At 37.7% G+C, this 26,002-nt stretch overlaps 1 protein-coding gene across 1 annotated transcript in view; it reads right to left on the bottom strand.

The window, feature by feature from the left end:
* Positions 1-460: 460 nt before the first annotated feature.
* Positions 461-26,002, bottom strand: part of usp43a (ubiquitin specific peptidase 43a) — a 127,489-nt gene continuing 101,947 nt past the window's right edge. Inside the window, exons 14-17 of the mRNA XM_028018045.1 lie at positions 21,864-22,113; positions 18,738-18,896; positions 6,727-6,885; positions 461-6,633 (exon numbers count right to left, since the gene is read on the bottom strand). Coding sequence (XP_027873846.1) covers positions 5,456-6,633; positions 6,727-6,885; positions 18,738-18,896; positions 21,864-22,113 — 1,746 coding nt within the window. The 3' untranslated portion in view covers positions 461-5,455. The remainder of the gene's footprint in view (positions 6,634-6,726; positions 6,886-18,737; positions 18,897-21,863; positions 22,114-26,002) is intronic.

Here is a 26,002-nt window from a genome sequence, read left to right as displayed (position 1 = left end):
GATCTCACACAGTTCTGCTCAATCCGTTATCTGAAAATGGAAAGAGTAGGGCTACTGCAGATCTACTAAAACATGACCGTCGACCTGAAGTGACAGGCCGGGGAGGGGGACATTAATCAGAGTGGCCAAAAAGCTCAAGGTAACGCCGGAGGAGTTGCACAGATCCACTCAGGAAGGAGAGTCTGTGAGCAGGAGAAAATAAAAGAACATAAATTTAATCTGGACAAGATTAGAAAGAGTGCTCTTCTCTTCTCATGCTCTGATTATTGGAAACAAAGAAAGAGGCCTGGAGAAAAGAGCAGCAGTGACAAACGCCAGCCCATCTTGTTTTTAAAACGTGCTAAGAGGATTTTGACATTTTCACTGAGAATGTCAAAACTAAGAATCCCTTTCATCACTCACAGCTGGCAAAGATTGCAGCCAAATCCCTCTGAACATTCTCAAAAGAAGAGCCGGAAACTCTGGTTTAATCGTGTATTTTCAGTAACGTTTACATCGTTGCAGTAGTACTTTCATAAATCCGTTTATCAAAGATGTACAAAATTTTACAAAAATAAATCTTTTTCACAATCTTTAAAAAATAAACACAATGGTACCACTGCCTAACTGACCAAATTGATGATTAATCACCACAACAGTATCACAATAAAATGACAAAATATATATATATATATATATATAAAAGACAAAATGATCAGATTTTAAGAGCCCTTATGTTCTGCAGATTAAGAAACAATCATACCAGTAAAGAATCTAAAAAGTCACCATTTTAGAGTTCAGATATTTGTTCATTTGTCAACATATTTCAACAATCATCACACTATGCGTAATATTACATACTGATTTATTTAGACAAAGTTATAACTATTGCAATAATCTTATTTTCAAAGTTCAGAGTTAGGAATCAGATTCTACAAACTATTTAATACAAACTGCAAAGGAAATTTGTTTACACCAAACCACCATTTAATAAACAAGAATTTGAAGTACTTCACATGAAACAACTTCATGTATTTAATGACTTTTTTTATATATATATATTGAAAACAAACTTTTAAGATATCAAAAGACACCTCTCATTCTAAAAGTTCAAGTCAAGCAAATTCAAAGAATTATTTTTAAAAATGAAAACTAAAAATGAATGCCCGTGCAAAGATATTTGCAGTCTCATCGACTGCAGCAGCTACAATTGTACCTGGGTATTAATCATAATCACACAAAAAGTGGCATGAAAAAATATCCCATCTTCAGATTTCTTCTCTTTACTTTTTTGGTCACAGTTAAGGTTTTTTAAAACATTGAAAAAAATCTTAAAATCACACAAAAGTAATCTAAGTAAATTCAAAATACAGCTTTTAAGGAAAAAATACACCATAAAAACCAAGTGGGCCCAGTGTAATAAAATTATTGCATAATACACCCAATAACTCTCACCCTGTAATTCTCTTCTGTGTTTTCTGGTAGACAGCAGAATTTATAAATCCATAAATTATAAATTGAAGCAGGGTTACGTTCTAAAACAATATCTCATTTGTTTTAGAATGTAAAACAAATGTAATAAATTACAACGTAATCAGGATTATTACGTTGTAGTTTGGCAAACGTGTGACTAGTCTTTTGTGTTTTTTGTCAGAAGTTTGTTTTTTTACCTTTGAAACTATTCAAATGATGAGTGTGACTTTTCAATGCGTTCTTGGACAGATTTTGTTTATTTGTGGATAAAAACTCTCACTGTGCCTCAAACTCCAGGTGTAAATCAGATGCTGTAAATCAGTTCCTTATTATTTAATAAATTCTGTAGATTGGAGTATTATATATTGATTTTGGAGATATTTCAGCCTACTTCATGTCAGATCAGTGCGTTTAAGTGATTCCAATCAAAGTTAATTCAAGTTATAACAAGGGGGACAATCCCTTTTTTATACAGAACCAAGTTGGTTTGGATAACTTCACTTATTAAATAAAACAATATTTGAAAACTACTTGCATTTAGTTAGATTGTCACTCTCTGATAAAATGTTTCTGATGATTTGAAACTTGTAAAGGTGACAAAAAACAGAAAACATGAAAGAAATCTGCAAGGTGGAAAAAATTTTCTCAGCAATGTACAATGTGAATGTTGTGCTCCATACAAACTACATCATGGTCATAAATACTTCATATTTTACTGAGGCTGGTGTTTGGTGTTCTTTGTGTAAAAAAAAAAAAAGATGGTAAACATATTTCCTGTTTGAAATAGAAACTGCTATCTGGCATTAAGTTGTCAGGTGAGGAGGTTCCAGGTAGAAAATGTTAGAATTGCAGATACGTCTACAGCAGCAGACTGAGATGGAGTTTGACACTGATGCAGTGCAGCTACAAGTCACTATAACATTCACTTAGTTCTTTGTTTTCCTTTGTTGTGTTAGCCGACTTTAAATATTCTGTACTCCTTATAAACACAATCTTCATGCCCTACTTTCCAACCAAGCAGGTTGATATCAGGAAAGTAGAAATTAGACGACACAAGAAAAACTCGTCTTTCTCTTGAGATAAATTCCAGTCAGAGTGAGAAACTAATCCTTCGTTATGCAGGATTCACAAAACACTTTCTCACAAGATTTTTCAAAATGCTTTTCAGAGTGGAACATTTGAAAAAGTGCCTACTTTGAAAAAGTAGGCACTTTTTTTTTATTTTTAACAAAGACATTAAGGTCCACTTTTCAAATGCACATTTTGGCTTTTTGTGCTAGAAATAAAATCAGTGCCATTTTTATGTTGTGTGTTTTTATCGTTTCTGTTTCAATTAAACTTCAAATGTATGTTATAAATGTTCATCACTGAGAGGAAAGGGTAAACAGTAAAAAAAACACACACAAAAAAACATGAGCTCTAAATGTCTTGAGAGAATATTTAGCCCAACACTGTTTGGCAATGCTCCAGATATTTAAAATGCTGATTCTGTTTTCTAATCACAAGTATTACAGGATTTCTGGTGGCAATCTAATAGACAAGGATGGAAGTAATTAGGGTGAAGAAAAAGTTTTGTTCAGTATTGATCAGTTTTGTTCTATTTTCTTCTTTTATTGCATGGTCGAAATAAATCAAACTACAAAATGTTAGAGTTTTCTTTCCAAACAGAAATAAATAGCTTAATTTTGTTTGCCGTTTTACAAAGTATTTTTTTAAATAACACTTGTTTTGTACACATGTGAAGTGAATATGTAGAGCAGGAGAGAAAAACTGATTTTCATTTTGGGCCATATCAAGATCATGAATGTCCTTAAGGGGCCGGTTATAGCAGAATACATCGACAAACCACCCGCTAACCAACTGTTAAAATATGAATAAAAATCTGTATATTTGAGTATACAGATAAAAAATGTCTTGATTTGATTAATAAAATGTTTACGCACAAAGCTATATCTTGAAAACTATTTATGTGTTCTTTTATGTTCAGAGGGCCAAATAAAAAGCTGTGGCGGACCGGATTTGGCCCCCAGGCCTTCAGTTTGATAATATTAACAATAATGTCAACAACGGCTTTGAGCATTTTTCCTGTGTTTGTTTCTCTTATTCTAAAACATAAAGACTTTTCATTAAATAAATAAAATAAAAAAACAAACAAAAAAAAAACATATTTTGAAAATCCTTCTTGATTCGACAATTTGGCTACTTGGCAGATGCCCACTCTGGAGTTCAAAGTGCTTTTTATGTTTAGCTTTGTCCCATCTCTGCTCTAACTAAGCCTAAAGAATATTAGACTGAGATAAAACGGTTAGCTTTCCAAAATAAAAAAAAATCAGCTACACCATTAGCCATGCTTTGGCTGCTCTTTGGAGTTTTAATGTATTAAAATAAATGTAAAATTAATATCTTGAGGAGGGTAACTAGTGTCTAAAAGGAAATATTTGGGTTACACAACTGATTACATATTTTCAGCTAGTTAAAATATGTTAGAACATTTTCCAGGTAAATACAGGAAAAAGTTGTCGGACATCAAACATCAAACTTGTCTGAATTGACAGCAGCACCCTTGAGCTTACACTAAATGCAAAACACTGTTATTAGTATTCAAAACAGAGATTTAAACAGATTTCTTCTTCCTTTAAATGAAAAAACACTGACGATTGAACCAGTTGCCCAAGGGCTGCAGTGCAAATCTATCAGGATTTTTGCTACTTTGATGACGTACAGGAGGAAGGTGCACAAACTGATGGAAACAGTTTTATAAAATGATGTGTACCAATGCGAATTTCTTCTTTTTAGATTCGGCTTGGGCTAAAACAGGTTTGAAATTGTTTTTTGTTTTTTTTAACTGTTGCAGTATCTCCAGCCATTTACTTAGTTTGTATGACAAGGATGCAGCAAAAGCAAATGTAAAATCATGTGAAAATAGTGCATGGAATGATTTATACAGAAACATTAAATAAACTTAAACGTCTTAGGTTTTGGTGTCAAATCTCGTCTCTGTTTCTCTCAGTTGAGATGCTGACAGTTTTCTGCTGCAGAATGCAAAAAAACAAAAACAATTTAAGCTATTTTAGAGGAATATTCACTGGAATATTTAATGGAATAAGGCTGAAAGAGGTAAATTTTCTACCACCATAAATAAGATCAGCAGTAAACAAAGAACTAGTCTAACTACATTTCTGCATTTTGAGCAAAGACGGGGAAAAAACTCTCCGTCTCTTCCAGGTGCTTCACCACCGTACTCCCACAGATGAATGTATGCATCAAAAGATTTTAGAGTTCAAGCAAAACACTGAATTATGAACAAAATACATCATGAAGGGGTTACAGGAAAAAAAGCAGCAGCTCAAGTCCTGAAAAAAATATAGTGTTATGTTTTTTAAAAAAAAAAATCAATCTTAGTTACATCATATATTAATCTTTCTTCACAGTAGGCAATCGCTGAAGGTTAAAGCACTGAATAATCACACCCGCATTGTTAACCACATGGAGATGATTCGATGCATAAAGGTTTCATCAAATAATATTTAACAATAATCAGAAAACACAAACTCAAAGCACTGCTGTTAATCAAGTAGAGAAAATACATTCTTATAAATGAACAGTCATTGTGCCCTGATGATTAAACCATTCCAGTTAAAAATGGAGTGATGTCTTTCAACATTCATACTGCATTAGTAGGAAATAAGTCCAGTTCCTGCTAGTCCGGGATGATAGACGAAAATAAATCATTATAACTGCATTTGTGTTGCTTAGGCACTTCTTTTAAATCAGAAAAACATAATATATATATTACTGATAAAATATGTTCCCACTGATATGTCTTAATGGGGAGGCCACAGGTTTCCCATTTCAAGTTCATGTTTCTCAGCTTTATTGTGCAAACTATTTGAGTTGTTTATTTTCCGGGAACACTAAATCACTTCATTGTAAGTAAAGCTCTATTGCTTTGATCAAAAAGACGGTGAGTTGTTTGCTCTCCGTCGGCAGAAGACTCCCTGCGTCAGAAGCTGGACTCGGGGACAGTCTTCTTGCGGCCCAGCGAGTGTGTGCTGTAGCGATTTCTCTGCAGAGTGCTGTAAGACTGTTTGTCTGTGGTCAGACGTTGTGCTGGCGTTGTGGACATCCCATTACGATGTAAGGACGCTGTCCTGCGTATGCTTTGCTCTGTTTTGGTGGGGATGTTAGAGGAGCTCTGCGAGCATCTAATGTCAGCTGTGGAGCGTCCTAACTTTCCGTTTGCCAGTTCATCAATCCGACGGCCTGAACTATTTGGTTTGCTTCCTTCCACTCCAGTTCTTCCTCCAGCTGCTCCGTTAGGTAATGACGTCCTGGACGAAGTCCTCCTGCCTTTCTCCTCGCCACCTTTTTTTTCTGACTCACCGTCCTTGGACTTTTTAGAGTTCTTATCCTTCTTTAGGAAGTTGCCTTTTAGAAACGAGAAGAAACTGTCTTGACTCTTGGGCACTTCGTCTTTTATTGTCTTTGACTTGTCTGCTTCAGAGCTGTGGTGATCCTTATTCGCTTTGTCTCCCTTTTGCCTTCTTAGAGTTCCATCCTGAAGGCTTGATGTGCTGTAACTATGACGGACTCCGGTGCTGGAACTCAGTTTTTTCTCTGAATCTTGTGAAGATTTAGCAGAGATCTCCCTCCTGCCCTCCTTCTTCTTGGAAAGGGTGTTGCTACCAGAGCTAGCGCTCATATTCCCTGAGCTCTCTTCTTTTGCCACGTTTTCCTTTTTCCGTCTCAGACTGGCCGTCTTCCCAGATGTCTTTTCTGTTGTTCGTTCTGACGGCCTTCTCTGACCCTCTGGAACCTGGGAGTAATGTGGCTCCTCTTCCATCTTACCAACACAACTCATACTGCCAACAGTTGCAGATCGAACACTGGCTGCCCGACCTACAGAGGGTTTTTTGCTGCTACGCGACTCATTCATCAGGTTTACTATTGAATCCTTGGTGCACCGGGGTCGTCGACCAGACTCTAAGTACTCCACTAGCTCTGCAGGGTCGGGGTCTTGCGTTGGAGGAGACATTTGCTCAGGTTTTCGTCTCTCTTTTGAACCGAGGGACCAGCGCAAAGGAAGCTTTTTGCTCAGGCTTTCTTTTGGCTTGGAGGGAACTCTCATACTTACGCTGCGTCCCTGAAGCCCTCGCACAAACGGGCGGCTTTCAAAGCCACCTGATGATGATGAAAACAGGGAAATGGTGCAGAGTTAATAATCAAAAGCGAGACCTTGAAAAAAAAAGCAATTACTGAAAGATTGTCACTCACCCCTTTCTTCTTCAAAGTCTTTGTTGTGGAACACGGGAGGCTCTGCAGAGTCTGATAAAGACGAGATGTTGTTGGAGGAAGGAGACACCAAACTGCCTCTCTTGCTCTCCCCTGTTAGTCTGATTAGCCAGTGGTCCGACACTGATGAACGTATGGATCCTAAGATCAAAGAAATAATAAAAAAAAAGATTATTACAACAATAATGTACAGCAAAAATAAAGGAACATCTGTAAAGGAAATAACATTACACCCAAACAGAAACTCTGAAAAAGCCCAAGACCAGTTAGACAACTTTATTATGACCAGTTTTCTCTGTGTTGGTCAGGCCTCTGGCAGCAGCATTTTGAATATGTACAATAGTAATTTTAACATTTAAAGATGCTTTTGATGAAAGGGAAAAGTTATTACATCAATGCATATCCAAGTCATTACAATTTTTATTTCTCATACAGAAGGTATAAGTCTTATTACTAAAACCATAAAATATAGGGGCTGTACAGTGGCGCAGTTGGTAGCATTGTTTTCTTGCAGCGTTTTGTAAGATGAAAAAAAAAAAGATGTTCTCCCTGTGCATGCGTGGGTTCTCTCCGGGTTCTCCGGCTTCCTCCCACAGTCCAAAAGCATGACCGTCAGGTTAATTGGTCTCTTAAATTCTCCCTAGGTGTGAGTGTGTGTGTGCATGGTTGTGTGTCCTGTCTGTTTCTGTGTTGCCCTGTGACAGACTGGCGACCTGCCCAGGGTGACCCCACCTCTCGTCCGGAACGTAGCTGGAGATGGGCACCAGCACCTCCCGACCCCATTAGGGACAAGGGTATACAGAAAATGGATACAATATTGGATGATTTTTTGTCTTTTAAAGTCAAAAGTATTTTTAAAAGACGACACTGCTTCCATAAAGATCAAAGAGGGAACGTAGCAGCTAGAGGCTGGTAAGAAAATAATCTTTACTGACTTATGTTTGACAAGTTTGAATATCTTGATAAAAACATATTTTGCCAGATTCACTCAGGGGTCAGATGTTGCACTGCTCAAAGCAACAGGGAAAAATCAAAAAGGTAAATCTCAGCCTTCCCTATGATCCAAGGTTGATGAAAGATCCCTTCGCTGAATTAAAGCTTTCTTTCTGCATTTAAAGCATACCTGACAGTACAGGTATGTGATTGGTTGTAGTTTAGCTTCATTTTTTCTGCTGTTTGACAACAGCTGCTGATCCTTGTTGCCTTGTTCGGTGATGATCTGCAGTGACCTAAAGCTTAAGCAAACTGTCGTTCTGGACAGCGGCTATTTGGCTTTAGCTTGTGCTCTGAAGACATTTTCTCTGCCTGCTTACCCGGCGTATCTGAATAAATGTTTCACCAATGCTTTATTCAGCAGTTGCCATACTGGACCAGTTGATTTTATCTTTTATTACTAGACTATTCTCAAGGCTTTGTGTCACAAACGTTACCCCTAATGCATTAGCCTGGTTAATTAGTGCAGTTTATCATAGAAAACCTTTGTTCATTTTAAGTACTTAATTTGAAGTGCATTTTGTAACAATTTGCAAAAATTTTCAAGCTCCTTGAACGTTTTCATATTACAGTCACAAATCAGTTTGATTTATTTTTATAGAAAGCCATATTTTTAAACAAGAAAAACCACATTTGAGTGGCAGCAGCCAAAAACAGATACATTTTAAGATAAATCTAAAATAATAATAATAAAAACACCCAGTATGACTGACATATTACTGTCAAAACAGGTATGTCAGTTATCGGTTTTACTGTCAAAAAGGCAACAAACTTTGATTTTTTTTTTCATTACATCAAATGTCAAGGCATTGGTCATTGATAGTCTATTGTAAATGTCATAGGAATCATAAAAACACTGATCAATTAAAGTCTTTCAATAACATTTGGATAATCAGAAGAACAATGACTGGAGATGTTGTTGATCTAGTTAGTTGTACCAATAAATGGTATTTCAGCAGCATGACATATCAAATTGCTTTGGTTTTAATGGTTAATTAATATGGAATTTATTTAAAAAACACTTAATGAAATTAAACCTTACAATGGAAAACTAATGTCATGACAGACAACTAACTAGAGCTTATGGTCAGGGTTAAAGGTATTTATAAACTGAGAAGGCAAAGTTTAATTTTTGATTAAGGGTCATTGAATTATTTCAATAATGAGATAAACATCCCTATTATTTACATAGCTAAGACATACAGATGTATATTTAAGTAGACATAATTGAAAAAAATCCCTGAAAAACTCATTTTAATAGTCTGCTAAACACAAAAATGTTTTGACTACACACCAGTGTAGTGGCTGCAGGGTCACAGGAAGGTCAGGATATTTCTGTGTGGCCATAAGTTTTCTCCAGGTAGCTTTTAGTCTGCCATCCACTGGATATAAGCACAAGCCCCTTGTGGCACTGAGAAGAATTAATGATGGATAAAAATGGATGAATTATGTATTTTTGTGCACCCTGTAGGTTTAATGCTATTCTTTTACTATTGGGCACATGCGTCAGACTCAACGCTTTTTATGCGGCGCTCTAGACTCCAGTGGGACACATAAACACAGCCTTCAAGATAGCAGCTGTGCTCTAAAATAATGTTATTAATCAAATCTAAACCATTTTTATCTGTATAGTGGCAGCGATAGCTATTTATTAATACTTTAACGGTTTGTTAATGGGTAGAGCTGTCACCACTGGCCCTTTGAGGACTTTCAGGATGTTGATGTGGCTCAAAATGAAAATGAGTTTGACAGCCCTGTTGTAGGTTTTCACACGGGTGGAGGATTACTGAATGACCCAATCTTAATCCCACTGTTATAATACGCTACTGTGTTATTACTCTTCATAACAACTTAATCTTATTGACATTAAAGGAGTGGTGTCAAATAAAAGTGTCATTTTAAGGCAACAAATGTAAACCCCTCTTCAGAGTTCAATATTATTAAAGTAAAAAGATGAAGTGTAATTTATCAGTAAAATGAAGCTGTTCTTGTTACTAAGGCATAATGTTTGACAAACAAGACAACCTGACTTAAATGGACACAAAATACCAGCTTTTACATATCCTGACTGTACCTTCAAACATACAAATGCTTTATGAATCTCTGTAATCTGCCATTTCCTTTGGCGAAACTCATGCTCATAAGCTAACACACTCCTACTGAGTTTAGTCCTTGGTCACTATATTAGTGTATTAGTCATTTTACAAAATACCTTTCAGAATCGTTTGTGCTTTCTAAAGCTGCATGCCAAAGCTGCATGCCTGACAAACATGCCATTATGATGCTGTGCACTTGCTTGAAAAAATCATCATTCAAACAAGAACATGGCATTGCCAGAAATACCTCCTGGTGACTTGCAACCTTCAACAAACAGCATTCCTAGAGAAAAGGCTGCAGGAAAATGTTGAGAATTTGCTGGCAACAAATTGCTTACCGTTCAGACTAAATCATAAAATGTTTTCACTGTTCAAATTTGGTAATCAGTGATTTCATATCCATTCCTCAATCTCTACAGCGGCTAACTTGGATTTCTTTTAGATTGTTTGCTATTTGTCACTATTTGATTCTTGTTAGGTCTAAAACTTTTTCCATCCCTGTGAGTAAATTTTTTTTCATTTTTACTGTCAAACTTTCTCTTTTAAAAAATGTTCATGGCAAATGGATTGGCAAAGAACTTTAAACTACTTTTTGTGAGACAGAAAATTAGAATAGCAAACAGGTTAAATTTGGTAATGTACAAGGAGGATACAAGAGTCAGCAGACATCCCAAAGTCTCTTTCTAGTAGCTGGGGTTTTTAACGCAGGCGAGGAAACTGAGGGGGGGCTTCCATCTTCCTGAAAGTAGTGGTGTTAACTCTCTACCAGTTACCATGGTGACCGGCTCTGTGAACCCGATCTACCCGCCTGCAGAGTTACGTCAACTAAATGTTAAGTTCCTCTATGAAGAGCCCAAGATGCGTCATTTTGTTTCCTCTGTCATTTTGACTTGAAAGCACTTTCTGTCAAAGGGGAAGCAAACCGAACAGAAATTCCTGGGTACAAAACCACTTTCTATGGATGGAAGCAATAATTATATTAATCAGAACCAATTGTTTGAATAAAAATATCTTAAGTATGCTTTAAACAAAAAAAAGTGACATGGATTATAAAAGACTTTATTCTTTGGTGGCAGCACTCACATCAGTGCAGTTTAACTTAATTGACTTTAGGATAATAAAGCTGAAAAAAGTTTACAGATTTCTTCTGGTTTTGCTTTTTATTCCACTTTAACGTTTCAGATCATCAAAAACTAATATAACCTCAAGACATACAAGAACAGTTTTCAAATTATGATTTCATCATTAAGGGTAAAATGATGAAAACACTATTTGCAAAAGTAATTGCTCCCTTTCAGCACCAGCTAGCATAAAGTGTTTGTAACCACACAGTATTTTATGTAGTAATTTTGCCCTAACTGTACAGTATGTTGTTCTTAATTCAGTTTTATTGTTGTGTTATTTTTACTTTTGTGTGTATCTGCATGCTTTGATCACCTGTCACTTTGTTGCTGTTGCATTTTGGCTATTTCTATTCTAGTTTCCCTCCAACAGTCATGAACCGAGCTTACATACATCAGTCTGTTGCACAATTGTCTGTAAACCTTTTCAGTTTTAATAGGTTTTTTTTGCTGAAGCTGAATGATTTAGGTCACTATTGCTTAAGCTAATAATTGTTACATGGAATTTGTATTTAGCAATTTATTTTAAATACACAATTACCTCTGTCAAATAAAATTTAAATAATGTGGATAAATAAATACGAATGAAACAGAGTTCAAATGAAGTTAGGATTCAGTACATAACAGAAATCTATGTTATGTTAATTTATGTTAACAGTGATGAGTTTTGGACTTCTCATTATCTTACATGAAGGTAAAATAATGGAATGAAAATTTAAATTAAAAAAAGTTGCGTAAAAGGACAAATGCCTTTGAGGTAATGAAGGAAAATCAAATTAAATTGAACAATTGTACTTGGAGCATCAGCGGGAAAAACAAGAAAAACTGGCTACAGAATACAGATTATGTGAGACATGAAGGTCCCCTAAAAATGTTTTTTTTTTTTCCCCTCCAGGGGCTCTTTTGTGGGCTCTAGTGTCCCTTATATGACAGTGGGCTGACAGGAAACGGGGAAGGAGAGGACGTCAGCATCACTAAGAACATTATCACCTGGGCCAACCAAAAACCCTGGATGACTAAGGAGGTACGTGAAATGCTAAAAGCACGGAACTCAGCCTTCAAGTCTGGCAACAAGGAGGCACTGAGGACAGCGAGAGCCAACTTGAACCGTGCTATCAGGTTAGCAAAGCGAACCCACAGTCAGAAAATACAGGAGTTCTTCCACGACACCAGCAACACCAGAAGTATGTGGCAAGGCATAAAGGCGATCACAGATTACAATCCATCCTCCCCCCCAGTGGGTGAAGTTGATGCTGACTTTCTAAATAGACTCAATAACTTCTTTGGGAGGTTCGAGGCACTGAACAGTACTCCGGCAAAGAAAACTGTTCCCCACCAGGAAGAGGAGGCACTCTGCCTGGACACAGCCGATGTGTTGAAGACTCTGAAAAGAGTCAACCCACGGAAGGCCCCAGGCCCCGACAACATACCTGGGCGGGTGTTCAGGGAATGCGCAGGTCAGCTGGCTGGTGTCCTAACAGACATTTTTAACACCTCACTGGACCAAGCCACAGTGCCAGCCTGTCTCAAAACTGCCTCCATCATTCCGGTGCCAAAGAAACCTCAAGTCACCTCTTTCAACGATTACCGGCCTGTGGCACTGACTCCCATCATGATGAAGTGCTTTGAAAGGCTGGTAAAAGAACACATCGTCTCCAGACTCCCCTCCGCATTCGACCCGTTCCAGTTTGCCTACCGCCGAAACCGCTCCACCGAGGACGCTATCTCCTCCGCCCTACACCTGAGCCTGGCTCACCTGGAGGAGAAGAACACTCATGTGCGGATGTTGTTCCTGGACTTCAGCTCAGCGTTCAACACAATCATCCCACAGCATCTGGCAGGAAAACTGGGACACCTGGGCTTCAGCACCCCCCTGCGCAACTGGCTGCTAGACTTCCTCACCGACAGACCTCAGTCAGTCCGGATCGGACAACACACCTCCGATGTCATCACCCTCAGCACAGGCTCCCCTCAGGGCTGCGTCCTGAGCCCTCTGCTGTTCACTCTGATGACACACGACTGCGTCCCCAGGTTCACCACCAACCACATCGTGAAGTTCGCGGACGACACAACGGTGGTGGGCCTCATCAGAGACGACAACGACCTGGACTACAGAGAGGAGGTGGAGCAGCTGGTGGACTGGTGCAGAGACAACAGCCTGATCCTGAACGTTGACAAGACGAAGGAGATGATCGTCAACTTCAGGAAGAACCGGCCCAGCCACGCTCCACTGCTCATCAACAGCTTGGCTGTGGAGGTGGTCAGCAGCACCAAATTCCTGGGGGTGCACATCACTAACGACCTCACCTGGACTGTGAACACCACGTCTCTGGCCAAGAGGGCACAGAAACGTTTGTATTTCCTGCGGAGGATGAGAAGAGCACACCTGCCCCCGCCCATCCTCAAGACGTTCTACAGAAGCACCATAGAGAGCATTCTGACCAGCTGCCTCTCTGTGTGGTGTGGAAGCTGCAGCGCCTCCGACTGGAAGAACGTGAGGAGAGTGGTGCGGACAGCAGAGAGGATCATCGGGGCCCCCCTTCCCTCCATCCAGGACATTTCATCCCAGCGCTGCGTGTCCCGAGGCCGAAACATCATCAGTGACCCCTCACACCCCCACCATGGACTGTTCTCCCTGCTGCCCTCTGGAAAGAGGTTCCGCAGCGTCCGGTGCAGGTCCACCAGGTTCCGAAACAGCTTTTTCCCACTTGCCATCAGACTGCTGAACTCTTAACTGGACTGCACTTAAAATCTGGTCTCCACTTTATACCTTGCACATGTACAGAGCTAAATAACTTCTATTTTACTGTCATTCCTGCACTTTATATTCTATATTTATATTTATATTCATATTTTATACTGTATTTTATTTTATTCTGGAGTAACCTCACAATTGAAAGCTCAAAACATTGTCCTGAGCCGTATGCAACGAAATTTCGTTCTGTATACACCCTGTGCATGCAAAACGACAATAAAGTCAGTCTAAGTCTAAGACATGCGGCAAATATCGTCGGGTCCGGGAGTCGAACCCGCGACGGCCGAGTCGAGGACTCAAGGCCTCCAAATATGGGTCGCACTAACCACTACGCCACCACAGCACGCCCACCTAAAAATGTTTTAATGAAGACATTTTAGTTTCCTATTAATTAATTTCAGCACCAACATGGAAATCTGTTTTCTGTCATCTCCACTGTCATGTTCAAAAAGTAAAACAATATGGACATTGATTTTAAAGTGCAGACAGACAACCACAGACAGCGATGTTTGATTCAACTAAAATGGAAGATTTTTTTAAAAAACATTTCTTTTATCAAAGTTGACCTGAAATTATTCATGTTCACTGTTCAACAGTTAAGCATTCTGAGCTAAATTCATGTTTTATGATTAAACTTATAAATGTAGCTGATGTTTGTGTCATCATGTTGCATTTACATGCTGGTCTTGGCGAACTTGAAAGCATCTGTTAAATCTTCTCTTTGAAAAACTGATTTCATTCAGACATTCTCCTTCTGTAGCTTACTGAAAGGCAGTCTGACCGGTCTATTTGTATACTGTGGCAGTTTTGAATGCACTTTAGTCAGTACTATCCAAATAGCTTTTCTGTTTCCACCTCTCTTCCTGTTAAGAGTTTAGGTGTCATCCTCAATACGTAGCTCAGTCCACAACATAAACCACCTTTGTTCCTCCCTAACCCATCTCACTTTGTCTATCAGTGATAATCATAACTCTCTCCTTTTTGCTCTTCCTCTCAAACTCCTCTATTTGCCTTTGATGGTTCAAAATTCAGCAGCTCGCATTATAATCACAACCCTCTCTTTCCACCACAGCAGCTGCATTGGCTTCGGGTCAGAATGTGATTCAACAAAGTTTTCAAAACCTATTCACAACCTTGCCCTCCCTTACTACCTCATCTCTCGTCCCTTTAGTCCGTCCTCTCCCATACGCCTCAGTGCCTCCCAGCTGTCTCAGCACCATGGGGAGTCGAGCATTCAGCTACTCTGATCCGTCGTACTGATTATCTCCCTCTGCTTAAATTCAGACTCAAAACTCACTTAACGAAATCACATTACATACAAAAAATAAAATAAAATTAGTGTTTTTTAAATTAGTAAAGACATGTTTGCACAGTGACATGCTGATTATACTGAAATTAATCAATACAGACAGAGATGAAAACACAGGATCTGATCTCTTCTTGGTGGAAAACCTTTGGAAGCAAAGTACTTGTTGAAAAAGAATAAAAATGTTCTGATTTCTGAGTGTGTTGATAACCTGAAATCACAATTATCTACAGCTGGATGCAGGTCAATATTTCTGCTGTCGATAAAGGCCTGCTGCAAAGTCGTTAATTAAAGGCTATCACATGGGCTTTCTTTTGTCTGATTGCCATTATATGATTATTAAAACTCTGGGATAAATTAAGAGACCACTTAAAATGATCAGTTTCTCTGATTTTACTTCTTATAGGTATATGTTTGCAGAAAATGAGAAATGGTTAAAATAACGAAAAAGGTGCAGAGCCTTCAGTCCTCAAATAATGCACAGAAAACAAGTTCATGTCTATTTAGAAACAACAATACTTATGTTTTAACTCAGGAAGAGTTCAGAAATCAATGTTTGGTTGAATAACCAGGAGGTTTTCAATGGGGTTCAGTGCAGTGGGCTCTTAGTTTTTTCTGTAGCTGTATAATATTATGATTGTATAATCAGAAAACGTGCCCAGATATTCCCATTGCAGCAAACTCATCTTCAAATCAGAAGGCAAAGAGTTGAAAGAAACCTCTAAAACCCCTAAAATGTCATCACAGAACCCACACCAGCCAAATGCTAACATTAATATTAAAGTGCATACTTCTACGATCAGGAAGAGACTGCACAAGTTTAAGTTTCATTGAATGTGTGCAAGGAGGAAAATATGAAGGTTTGCCAGAGAACTTATAGAGAGATCTGTTCAACATTGCATGAAATCATCAAAGTTACATATTGTCACCTTCCTAAAAAATGGCCATGGCTAAGAACAAAATCATAATATCCCCTATTTTATGAAAACAGAAGGATATTACTGTTTTGTCAATTCTCTTGATGTACAAACAGAGTAAGAAATCTACTCCACCATCATTAGTGTTGCTGGTTGTTTATACTGGAGCCTTTTTATTTTAGTTTGCTTATACAGTGTTGCAATAATAAATATTGATAAGCTTTAAATACATTCACAACCCCCTGTCCTCGACACAAAAACCTTAAATAAATACAATTTGAAAGATACTGTACATTTCTTTTCAACCTCCATGAATCAATATTTTGTAAAATCGTTTTCTGTGCAATTACAGCTGCAGGTGGTTTGGACTATGTGTCTCCCAGCTTTAACAGTCAGAGATTGCTTTATTTTGACGCCCAGGGGAGCGTTTACATGCAGCAATTTCTCGGCTTCCTTTTCTAACTACTGCAGAGATTCCATCTGTGTGTAATTTCTTTCCTCGGTTTATATCCAGCTGTTCTGTGAAGACCTCAGAGAGAGGTCAGAGAGAGACCTGTCTAACAAGGTCAGACAGACCTTGTTAGACAGCATTAGTAAACAAACAGCATCATGAAGAGCAAGGAACGCGGCAGACAGGTCACAGTTATAAAACAATAGGGCCAACATTTGAAACAAGAGAGATCTGTCTAAACAATTATTCAAAAACGAAATGAAGAAGAAGTAATAATATGCGATGACTGCAAACCTACCAAAAGAAAATGTCCATCCACCTATACAGGCCGAGACGGGAGCAAAAAAGGAAAAAAGCAGCAAAGTGGCTTCTCAAAAAAAAAAAATAAATGTGGAAAAAAACCAAAGGAAGTAACGTTTTCAGTTTGCCTCAAGACATTAAGAAAAACACACAAAATGTGGTGACAGTTTTTTTCTGTGGTAAAAAAAAAAAAGAAAACACTGTACCCTCAAGACACCATTACAGGAAGCACAGAGAAAATTGACTGATGTATGAAACTAAACATGAGGCAATTCTGGAAGACAAACATGATAGAGGCTGCAAATGACTCAAGAGTGGAGTAGAGGTTCAGCTTGTAGCAGAACAACATTGTAAGCCAGAATGATAACTGATTAGTGACTCAGTTAAAACCCAGATGTAGTAGTTTCAACTGAGATCTTTCAGATCCCCTGCATCCAGGCTGTTTAAGCTCAAAGTATCTTGCAAAAACAACAAAAAAGGGTAAAAATACTCCATCTCTGGAGCTGGTGGACAAACACCACAAGCTCTTGGACTTGTAACTTGGATCTACAAATGGGGACAGCTGAATAAATAACAACTCCAACTATTCATGTTTTCATAAAATAAAAGTAAGTTATTTACAAATAATTAGAAAAACATTAATCCTTTCCTTGTGCTTTGGAGTTATGAAATATTTTTTATTGGCCTATTTGAAACGGTTTTAATAAATTACATTAAGGTTTGTAATGCCAATGTGACTAAATATGAAAACCTTCAAAGGGTGTAAAAGATTTTAGGAGGCCTCACAATATTGTTGTCAACCATAGATATAAAAAGAAGACGGTCGTACCATCGAAGCAAACAGCAATCCCAATTATAGGAGTTAGATTCATTTTTCTATGGAAGTGAAATATTTATTACTATATTTGTCAAGACAGAACTGTTTAGAGCTTTTTGTCAGATACAGGATTCACAGTACAGATTCACCTACTGAAGGGAATCGTGACTGAATTATTTGCTATGGGGAAACATACGATCATCTGTGAAGACTGTGACAAGCATACTGAGCTCTTTTTGAAGTTGACCCATGATTGTGTCTGTTTAAGCATATTGTGAATGCAAATGGAGATTGATTCAAAGCATTGTTTTTACAAATGGATGTGCAATTTTATCAGCAAGAGATTGAAAATGGCCAGTTGATCTCGCCATATTTTGAACAGGCAGCTCTTTGGACCGAACAGCGGTCCCGCTGCTATGTGACGCCCACCCTCCTGTACTTAAAAAAATGCAAGCGAACAATAGCCACCCTCTGTGTGCTAAAATCTGCATCACCATCTCTTTTCATTTTGTTTAATATCGTGTCATTTAAGAAAAAATTATATTTGGGTAACATTTGATAAGATTAAAATCAGTCAACAACCAAATCTGTAGAGAATGTTTTTATAAGTGAACTTTAAAAGCTTTGACAGGTACAGTATCATCACAGCTAGATTCTACGAAAACATATGCTTTAGTTTTGCAATCTTTGTTAATTTTTATGATCTGAAGTCAGCATTTCAGTGGTTATTTGTGCAACCGCCTGTTTGTGGTTATAATAAAAAATCAAGCCCAGCAGAGCTGCTTCAAGTGGCCGTGGTCAAATTCAGTTCTGTGAAGCATCATCTGCTCAGACAGATTTCTCCGTTAGAGGAGACATGCTTTGAAACAAATTACCTGCTCACTTGAACTTGGAAAGTTTCGTGCTTAAGAACTTATGAAGTTCTGGTTGGCAAAGCAACAAATGTTCACTCATGTTTAATGTTACAATTTTTAGTAAATATTTTCTTGCTCTTGTTGATGAAAATCTTAAAAACGTTTCTTTTTTTCCTCGCTCCTATGAACAATTGTAAACAGCATAATGTCAGAGCGTTGTTGTGATGCGTAAGAACTTCTTACTTCTTAAAGAGATAGAGGCCCAATTTCAAAGCGTCAAGTTTCTTTTAAGTTAGTTGTGATATATAAAGCACTTCTGGAACAGCTGAGGGAATTTCTGAGTTTGTTATTCTCAGAGGATATTAACATTGTCGAAAACATACCTCGAACAGAGCTACTGGCCGACCACAGAGGAATAACGTTGCGTTTCTGGTAGAAAAGGATGTAAGCTCCCTTGGTACACACTTCGTCCTCTGGCACCAGATCCACGCTGCTGTCATCGTAGCTGTACCACTGGCCATCCACAGAGTTCCTACAGTAAGCTGGATCAGAACATAACATGCGTTTATAAAAGCCTCATTAAATGGAAACTTTAAAATCCTAAATGGATACTTTTTAAATTCGCTGTAGCCTCCAGATGCATGGAGAAAGAAAATGATTTTCACAGCCTTCGCTCTGCCGTTCTACATGTCAACAAGCAATTTGAAACTAGCAGCATAAAAACTGGAATGGCAAGCTAATCGCTGCATTAAATCCTTCTTCTGTTTCAGTCTTCTTTCCTGCTCCGCATTAGCAGGAATAATCTGTTGTCATTCTCCTGATGATGCAACCCAAGCTTTAGAAACAGAAAGGGCTGTACGCATCTCTTTCACTGAGACACATAAAACACTTCACAATCACTGGAGTCCTTACCCTTGACATGTAGCTAGGGAAACAAGACGTTGAAGATTCATTGCTCTTGTCCCTTCGCATTTGGAAAGTTTAACAATAAACTAGTCAAAACATTTTACAAGCCAGCTCTTAAGCAACAACCTATGGAAGTAAAAACTATGAGGAAATAGTCTTATGAGGTCACAGAGACACTTTGAATTGCTTTAGCTGAGTTGAAGGTCCTGAAAATGAGTAACAGTAAACCTTCAGGGCTGAGCTACAGTAAGTGCAGAAGAACTTAAAGCCTTGATTTCATCATGATGCATGTGTTTCAATAAAACCAAAACAGAAGAAGCCAAACTCCCCCTAAGGTCGCTGCCAAAGGCCGGTGTAGGTGAAGAACGAGAGCTCCGCTGTACCTGCAGCAGCAAAATGGATTTCTGTTAAAAAGTAATAAATGAGGAGAAGCAGAGCCCGGATACCACTGAGAGGTTGTTTTGTTTTTAGACAGACCAGGAGTGACACTTGTTGTCAAATCAGCTTGTTTAAGCTGATTTGACTTGAATTGTTTTGCTGCCATTTGCCAAAAAAACAAGTTGAAGTTAATTAAAATGTAACTTCCACTGTGTTATGTCGTACCAATAAAACAAAGAAAAATGTTGATATATTGTTCACCTACCCACTTTTTCAGGCCCAGCCTATGTTGCTTCCTATTTATTTGGCCTCTGTGCTCATATATAAAATATAACTGTTATTTAAGGGCAACTTTTCACATCTCTAGCTCTTGCACCGAGCGGAGTTGCAACCGCAGCCTCTTTAATTATAAACTGCATACAGACTGAGCACATTGTTTGTGTAAAGCAACTTTCATCGTGACAGCAAAACGCAATCTTACATTTTCCAGCGGTAAAGTTCCAGAGCAGCTACTAATGACTTCTGACTAATTTCTCATAAATGACATTTAGAGTTAATGTCTTAAAATCAGAGAAATTATTGCCAAGCACTTCAAGATCAGCAAGAGAATATTTAACTGACCTTACGCCAAGAGAAAAATATACATATTTCAAAGTTAAATGTAACATTTCTAAGTTTATCTTTCAAGCCTCATGGAAAAAGTGAATATTTATTTAAATGCTCTCTTGTTATATTTTTTATTATTGGTGATTATGGATGTTGCCTACTTTCTGTGAAACTAAAGTACCAAAGACAAATCTGACCTACATCCCAGTAGCTGGGGTCAATCAAATTATCAGGAACGCTTGATCTGACTAATCAGATGTTTGCTCTCAGTGGCAATCAGAAGTCTGTTGGTAATTATGTGTGTGTGATAAATTACAGCTTACTGCATGCTGAACTCAAATACTCTGTGACTGGAACAAGAACAGGGCAGCATGTTGTCCTTTAACTAAAAATGGGCAGGAATTACTTTTTAAAGGGCGGATGTCAGGTAGGGTAAATCTGGGCCAAAAATTGGTTTTGAAATGATCTGAACTAACCAATTTTTTTTTGATGAACAGGAGAAGAAGTGAGATGGCTACACTGTAAAACACTGGAGCCACATTTAGTTGTGTCTGCTCTATCTTTTACTCTAAGTGAAATAGATTTAGGGAGTTCTAGATTTTGAACCTAAATGTGAGTTTATGAAAGATAAACTCACAGCAGTAAGTTGCGTTAACTTTTTATTAATTTTATTATATTAAGAGTTGAATAAACTGGAGTTTTTAGGTTAGCACTTAAAAAACTGAAAGAAGAAAAAGACAGGAGTGGGAACTATTTCCCAGAATGCTTAGAGCATTACATTGATCTGACTCGTGTTATTAACCAAATGTTTATTTTAAAGCTTGAGGATAATGTCCTGTTCACAATAAATGTTTCTGAGCTGAATTCATTGTGATGTTTAATAAAATTCATTATCAGATCAGAATTTTTGTTCATGCAATTTGAAACAAGTATTTAAATTATTCTAAAATAAAATAAGTTGTTATATTAACTTGATATTGTGAGTAAAATAATAGAGAAATGTGGCTCTTTAGGTGAGGGAAGTTTTTTTTGCATATTGTGAAATAATTATTTGGTTTAAATTGCAGCATTATGTTAAAACTCACAATTCAAGTTTAATGAACTTACAAAACAATGTTTAGACAACTTGTCTCTTGTTGTTAAATCAACTTCATGAACTTTAATTTCTGAGTTAAAACCAAAAGAACTTTGTTGTCGACTTAAATTGCATTTTCAAGGCAGCAGGTGGACTTTTATTTTTATGTTAAACCACCTTCAGATGTTTTACATTTGAAGGCACACAAATCGAGCTTGTTTTTAATTTTATTTTAGAAACTCAAAGCAGAAAGACTTCACAGACTCCCCCCTCAACAAAACTGATCCCATCAAGCCTATTAAAATAACATAACTGTTATAAATCACAATACAATTGTAATTATAGTACTGCACGTCTTATTATTTTAGCAGAAGTTGATGTGATTGTTTAAAATAAAACCAATTGCAACATGTTAAACAGTTCTGTTGTGTTTATTTTAAATATAATGAAACTGTAATTTTTACTTAATCTAAAGAGGTGATCTGACACCAGCCCAACCCTGTGCATGACTGATATATAAACATTGTGATAATCAGCTCCATACCTGTATAGTGTCCTCCATGCATTCCTCCATGATGGTTACACACAGCATAGAGGTCGTACAGGCAATCTTGCGGGAGGAGTGAGTCAGCAGGATGATGAGTTTGGCCTGACGGCTGTTTCCGGGAAGAGGAAGAAGACCCCGAATGCAGATTCTTCATACTTTGACTACTCTTCGCTACATGAGGGGCCATGTTCAGCGCAGTCAGGGGGAACCGAACCAGGGTAGACAGCTTGTTCCTCCGTTCACCAACCTGTTTGAACAGTTCATGGACATTATGAAATATTGTTAGACAAAACAATCATTTTAAAGTTCATAAAGTGGCAACAAGAAGTTCAAGATTGCTTGATTTAGTAATGAGAAATGCATGAAACTGAATAAAAAAAGATTAAAAGCAAAAGCACTTAACCAAATCATGTAGTCATTAAGAATGGAAAATAGGAGGCCATGAAAAGAAATTTCTTTAGAAACCCTCTTTAGACCTATAAAAAATATACTTTGCCTCTCCTTAAAACTTTTAGTATATCACAATCACAGATATCTTCACAGAAATGACCAAACAAAAAGAAGAAGGACTTCTACATCTAAAATGTGACCTATTTCGCTTCACTTTTCCATTTGCACATCCTTAAATTTTCATTTCTGATCCTGTATTAGATTTTTAGCTATTTTAAAAAAAAATTATACTCTTTAGTTCTGATAGTAGCTTTTTTCCAGACCAAGTATGTGTACGTTAGTTTTTAGTACTTGCAGATACGGAGTACAGATACAGAGAAGTTAACAAGCTAGTACTTATACTACACCCAAAAACTTTTGAAAACAAAATAAGCCTACAATATAGACACAAAGAAAAAAATATAAAAATGTGTCATAAAGTTATTAAAAGAGTTCTTATAAAAATGTCCATTATGCTATTGCTTTTATAAAATTTAAATCAAAGCATAGGAATTAATTTCACCTCAACTTCCATTGAGCCTTTGGAAAGATTCATAACCAATTTCAGAAACAAACTTCAAGGAGGTTAAAGTTTGTAATTTTATGTAAGTGTAATAACACATCAATTCATTAAAAAAACATGAATGCTTAAATTAACACCAGTAAATCTCTGTACATTTGATTTCTAGTGAGGCTTTTTTGACAGAAAAAAGCACCTTTTGAAAAAGCATATTTTTCATTAAGACTATCAATCTGTAATTTAATGTAATATTCTAATCTTAAATAGGGTTAGAATCATCATCATTAACAGAAAAGCCTTAAACATCAGTCTATGAGCAATTATTCTACAATGTGTTTCACTTAGTGAAATGAGCTGTGGAAAAATAAACTCTAATAATCCTCAAATTTGTTGAGATGTACATATAGACAATATTATATAAATGCAAAAAAGTTCATGGAAGAATGAATTACAAACATATACATTTAAAATGCACCTACACTTACTTTTAAACCTATAGAAAAACTCCTTTAAGAAGCCACCTCAGCCTGACTGAGTGGTTTGTTGATACCCTGTTCACACTGAAAAATGATGCTGAAGTCTATACAAACGTTTGGTAATGGAGCCAACATCATGAGAGGTCTGACAGTACCAAACAAAGTGCAGGAGGTGTTCCTCCATTCTCTGAGCTTTCAGTAGTTTTTCCTTATCATATCTTCAGGTCGCAGAAAGAGCCTTGTTTGCAAAAACGAGCTCCCATAGGGACAGATTCTTCCCCCAGGTTGTCTCTGATGAAAATAATGAAACCTTACAGCCTGAGTTGTCAGCTACTCTACTTTGAAACACAATAAGCATATTTTCACTATTACAACCTGCGTTTCTTTTTTCTTTTCTTTATATAAAATGGCTGTACATACACATACATGTAGGTACTGCTGCTTTTATCTCTTATTTTCTTTCTCCTGAAGATGATCTACTTAAACTTAATGTCCCCTGTGAATGCCTGAAACTGAAGTCAGATTCCGGGTTTGTGAACACAATATCATGACATTGTTGCTTCAGCCAGGACTTCAGGTAACTGGATGTTCAATACACAAGTGACCTTTGTTTACGGGTCAAAAAACTCACAAGTGTGTTCATGTACCAATCGAAGCCTTGCAGCAGCCTTCTGTGCAGACCAGGGCCGGATAAGATCCTTTGCATTCAAACCCATGAAAAGGCCATTGCAACAATCGAAACAAGATTTAATAAAAGCATGAATAACTTTCTCTGGTTGTGCAGCAACATGTTTTCACAAGTTGTGCAGGTCTATTTCAAGGCAGCAGACATTTCTGTCACCAGCCAGACTGCTGCCTGGGGGCAGGGATTGAAAAGAAAATGTCCAGACAAAGCCAGAGACGGTTCATTTCTGTCAAACTTGAAGCTCCAATGTTCTGTAAACTCCAGGTGGTGCATGAGCGAGCGTGTTGTGAAGCCCCAGCTGTTCATTTCTAGAGGTAACACACCAACAGTGTTAACTATGTTCCCCCAGATTGATCCCGGCTCACACTGAGGATTGCTGTCTGTTTCTGGAGGCAGAAAAGTGTAGTCTGATCGACCATACCGAGACGGAAAACCTTGATGGAAACTGGCTGTTTTAAGCCCATTCACATTGCACACATTTTTTTTAAGTTGGAAAAAACACTAGCATTAGCTTGTTTAAAATATTGCTGACACTTTGAATCTGGTGTTTAAGGAACGCATCCAAAAGTTGAAGAATAAGTTCTGATTTTTCTAGAAGTGTCTTTACTGTGAAAATGACACAATCCAATCTCTAAGTTAGAAAACTTGAAAAATTGACTATGTATCAAATACTTTTTCCCCACTAGAAGAAGTTATGTTAGAGTAACTCCAATATAAGTAATACGCATGAATGGCAGGATTTTTATTTTTATTTTACCCCTCCAGGGGGTCTTTTGTGGGCTCCAGTGTCCCTTATATGAAAGTAGGCTGACAGGAAAGGGGGAAGGAGAGGGGAGAAGACATGCGGCAAATATCATCGGGTCCGGGAGTCGAACCCGCGACGGCCGCATCGAGGACTCAAGGCCTCCAAACATGGATTGCGCTATCCCCTACGCCACCACAGCACGCCCTGGCAGGATTTTTTTTAATGCTATTGAATATAGTTTTTAAAGATAAACAAAAACAATCAAAAGATTTACAAGAACTAGAGATTAGAAATTAGATCCATAGTCACTCTTCACTCAGTGCAGGCACACAGACACACCATTAACCCAAATAATGTAGACAACCAGATCAGCCTGGTCTGTGTTGGGGATTAGACAGAATACAGCACACAGGACAGAGGCAAGCATGATGTCAGGATGCATTTAATAACAACCTCTATGTCGTTAATAAAACTAGGAAAATGATCCAAAAACCTAAAGTGGCACGGAGGACAGAGTCAACGATCTCGGATGGTTACACGTCATCACATTTCAGGTCAGCGAAGCTCAGCAAGAAACTGGGAACATTTTTAACAAACTAAAATATTCCAAGAAGCTTCTATGGTTGCATCATTCGGATCCTTCCCAACCAAATGCATCACTGCGGGTCATGATGGCTGCTCACAAGTACCTGCAGAGAGTGGTCGAGGTAATTGTCCAAACATCATTTCGATCACTACAGGATGTCAGCCTCAAAGGAATAAAAGGCAGAGCCAGCCTCATCATCTGTGACCCAGTTACCTCTAAATGGGAGGTTCAGAAGTTTGTAAGCGTAGAACCTCAAGAGCAAAGAGCAGGTTTTATTCTGAAACAATCAGAGCAGCTGACTCCTCTGGTTTGTTTTTTGTTTATTTGCAATATTTTAATTTGTGCTTTGTGATTGATATTCAGTGTTTTTTTTCAGTGCAAAGAACAAAGTATTGCTTGGTTGTCAAATGATGTAAATGCAGTGAATATCTAAGTCAATTTGAAACAGTTTGTGCTTCTCCTCAAAATAATTGCAGTTATCTATAAAAATACAAACTTAGTGTAACTTCCTCATGTTTCTGAAGTACAGTTTAGGATGGTGGGACTCCATTTTGGTAATTCCTGCATTCTCCATGTCATCTCCTATTTTATTTGTTTATTTATAGCCTTTATTTAACCAGGTAAAACCCCACTGAGGTCCAGATTTCATTTGCCTGAAGGATCTGGGTAGAAAATCTGCAACTCACAACAACCTG

The sequence above is a fragment of the Xiphophorus couchianus genome, chromosome 5, assembly GCF_001444195.1.
Source record: "Xiphophorus couchianus chromosome 5, X_couchianus-1.0, whole genome shotgun sequence".
NCBI classification, from domain to species: Eukaryota; Metazoa; Chordata; class Actinopteri; order Cyprinodontiformes; family Poeciliidae; genus Xiphophorus; species Xiphophorus couchianus.
Note: the sequence above shows the minus strand (reverse complement) of the source record. Positions and strands in the feature narration are given on the sequence as shown.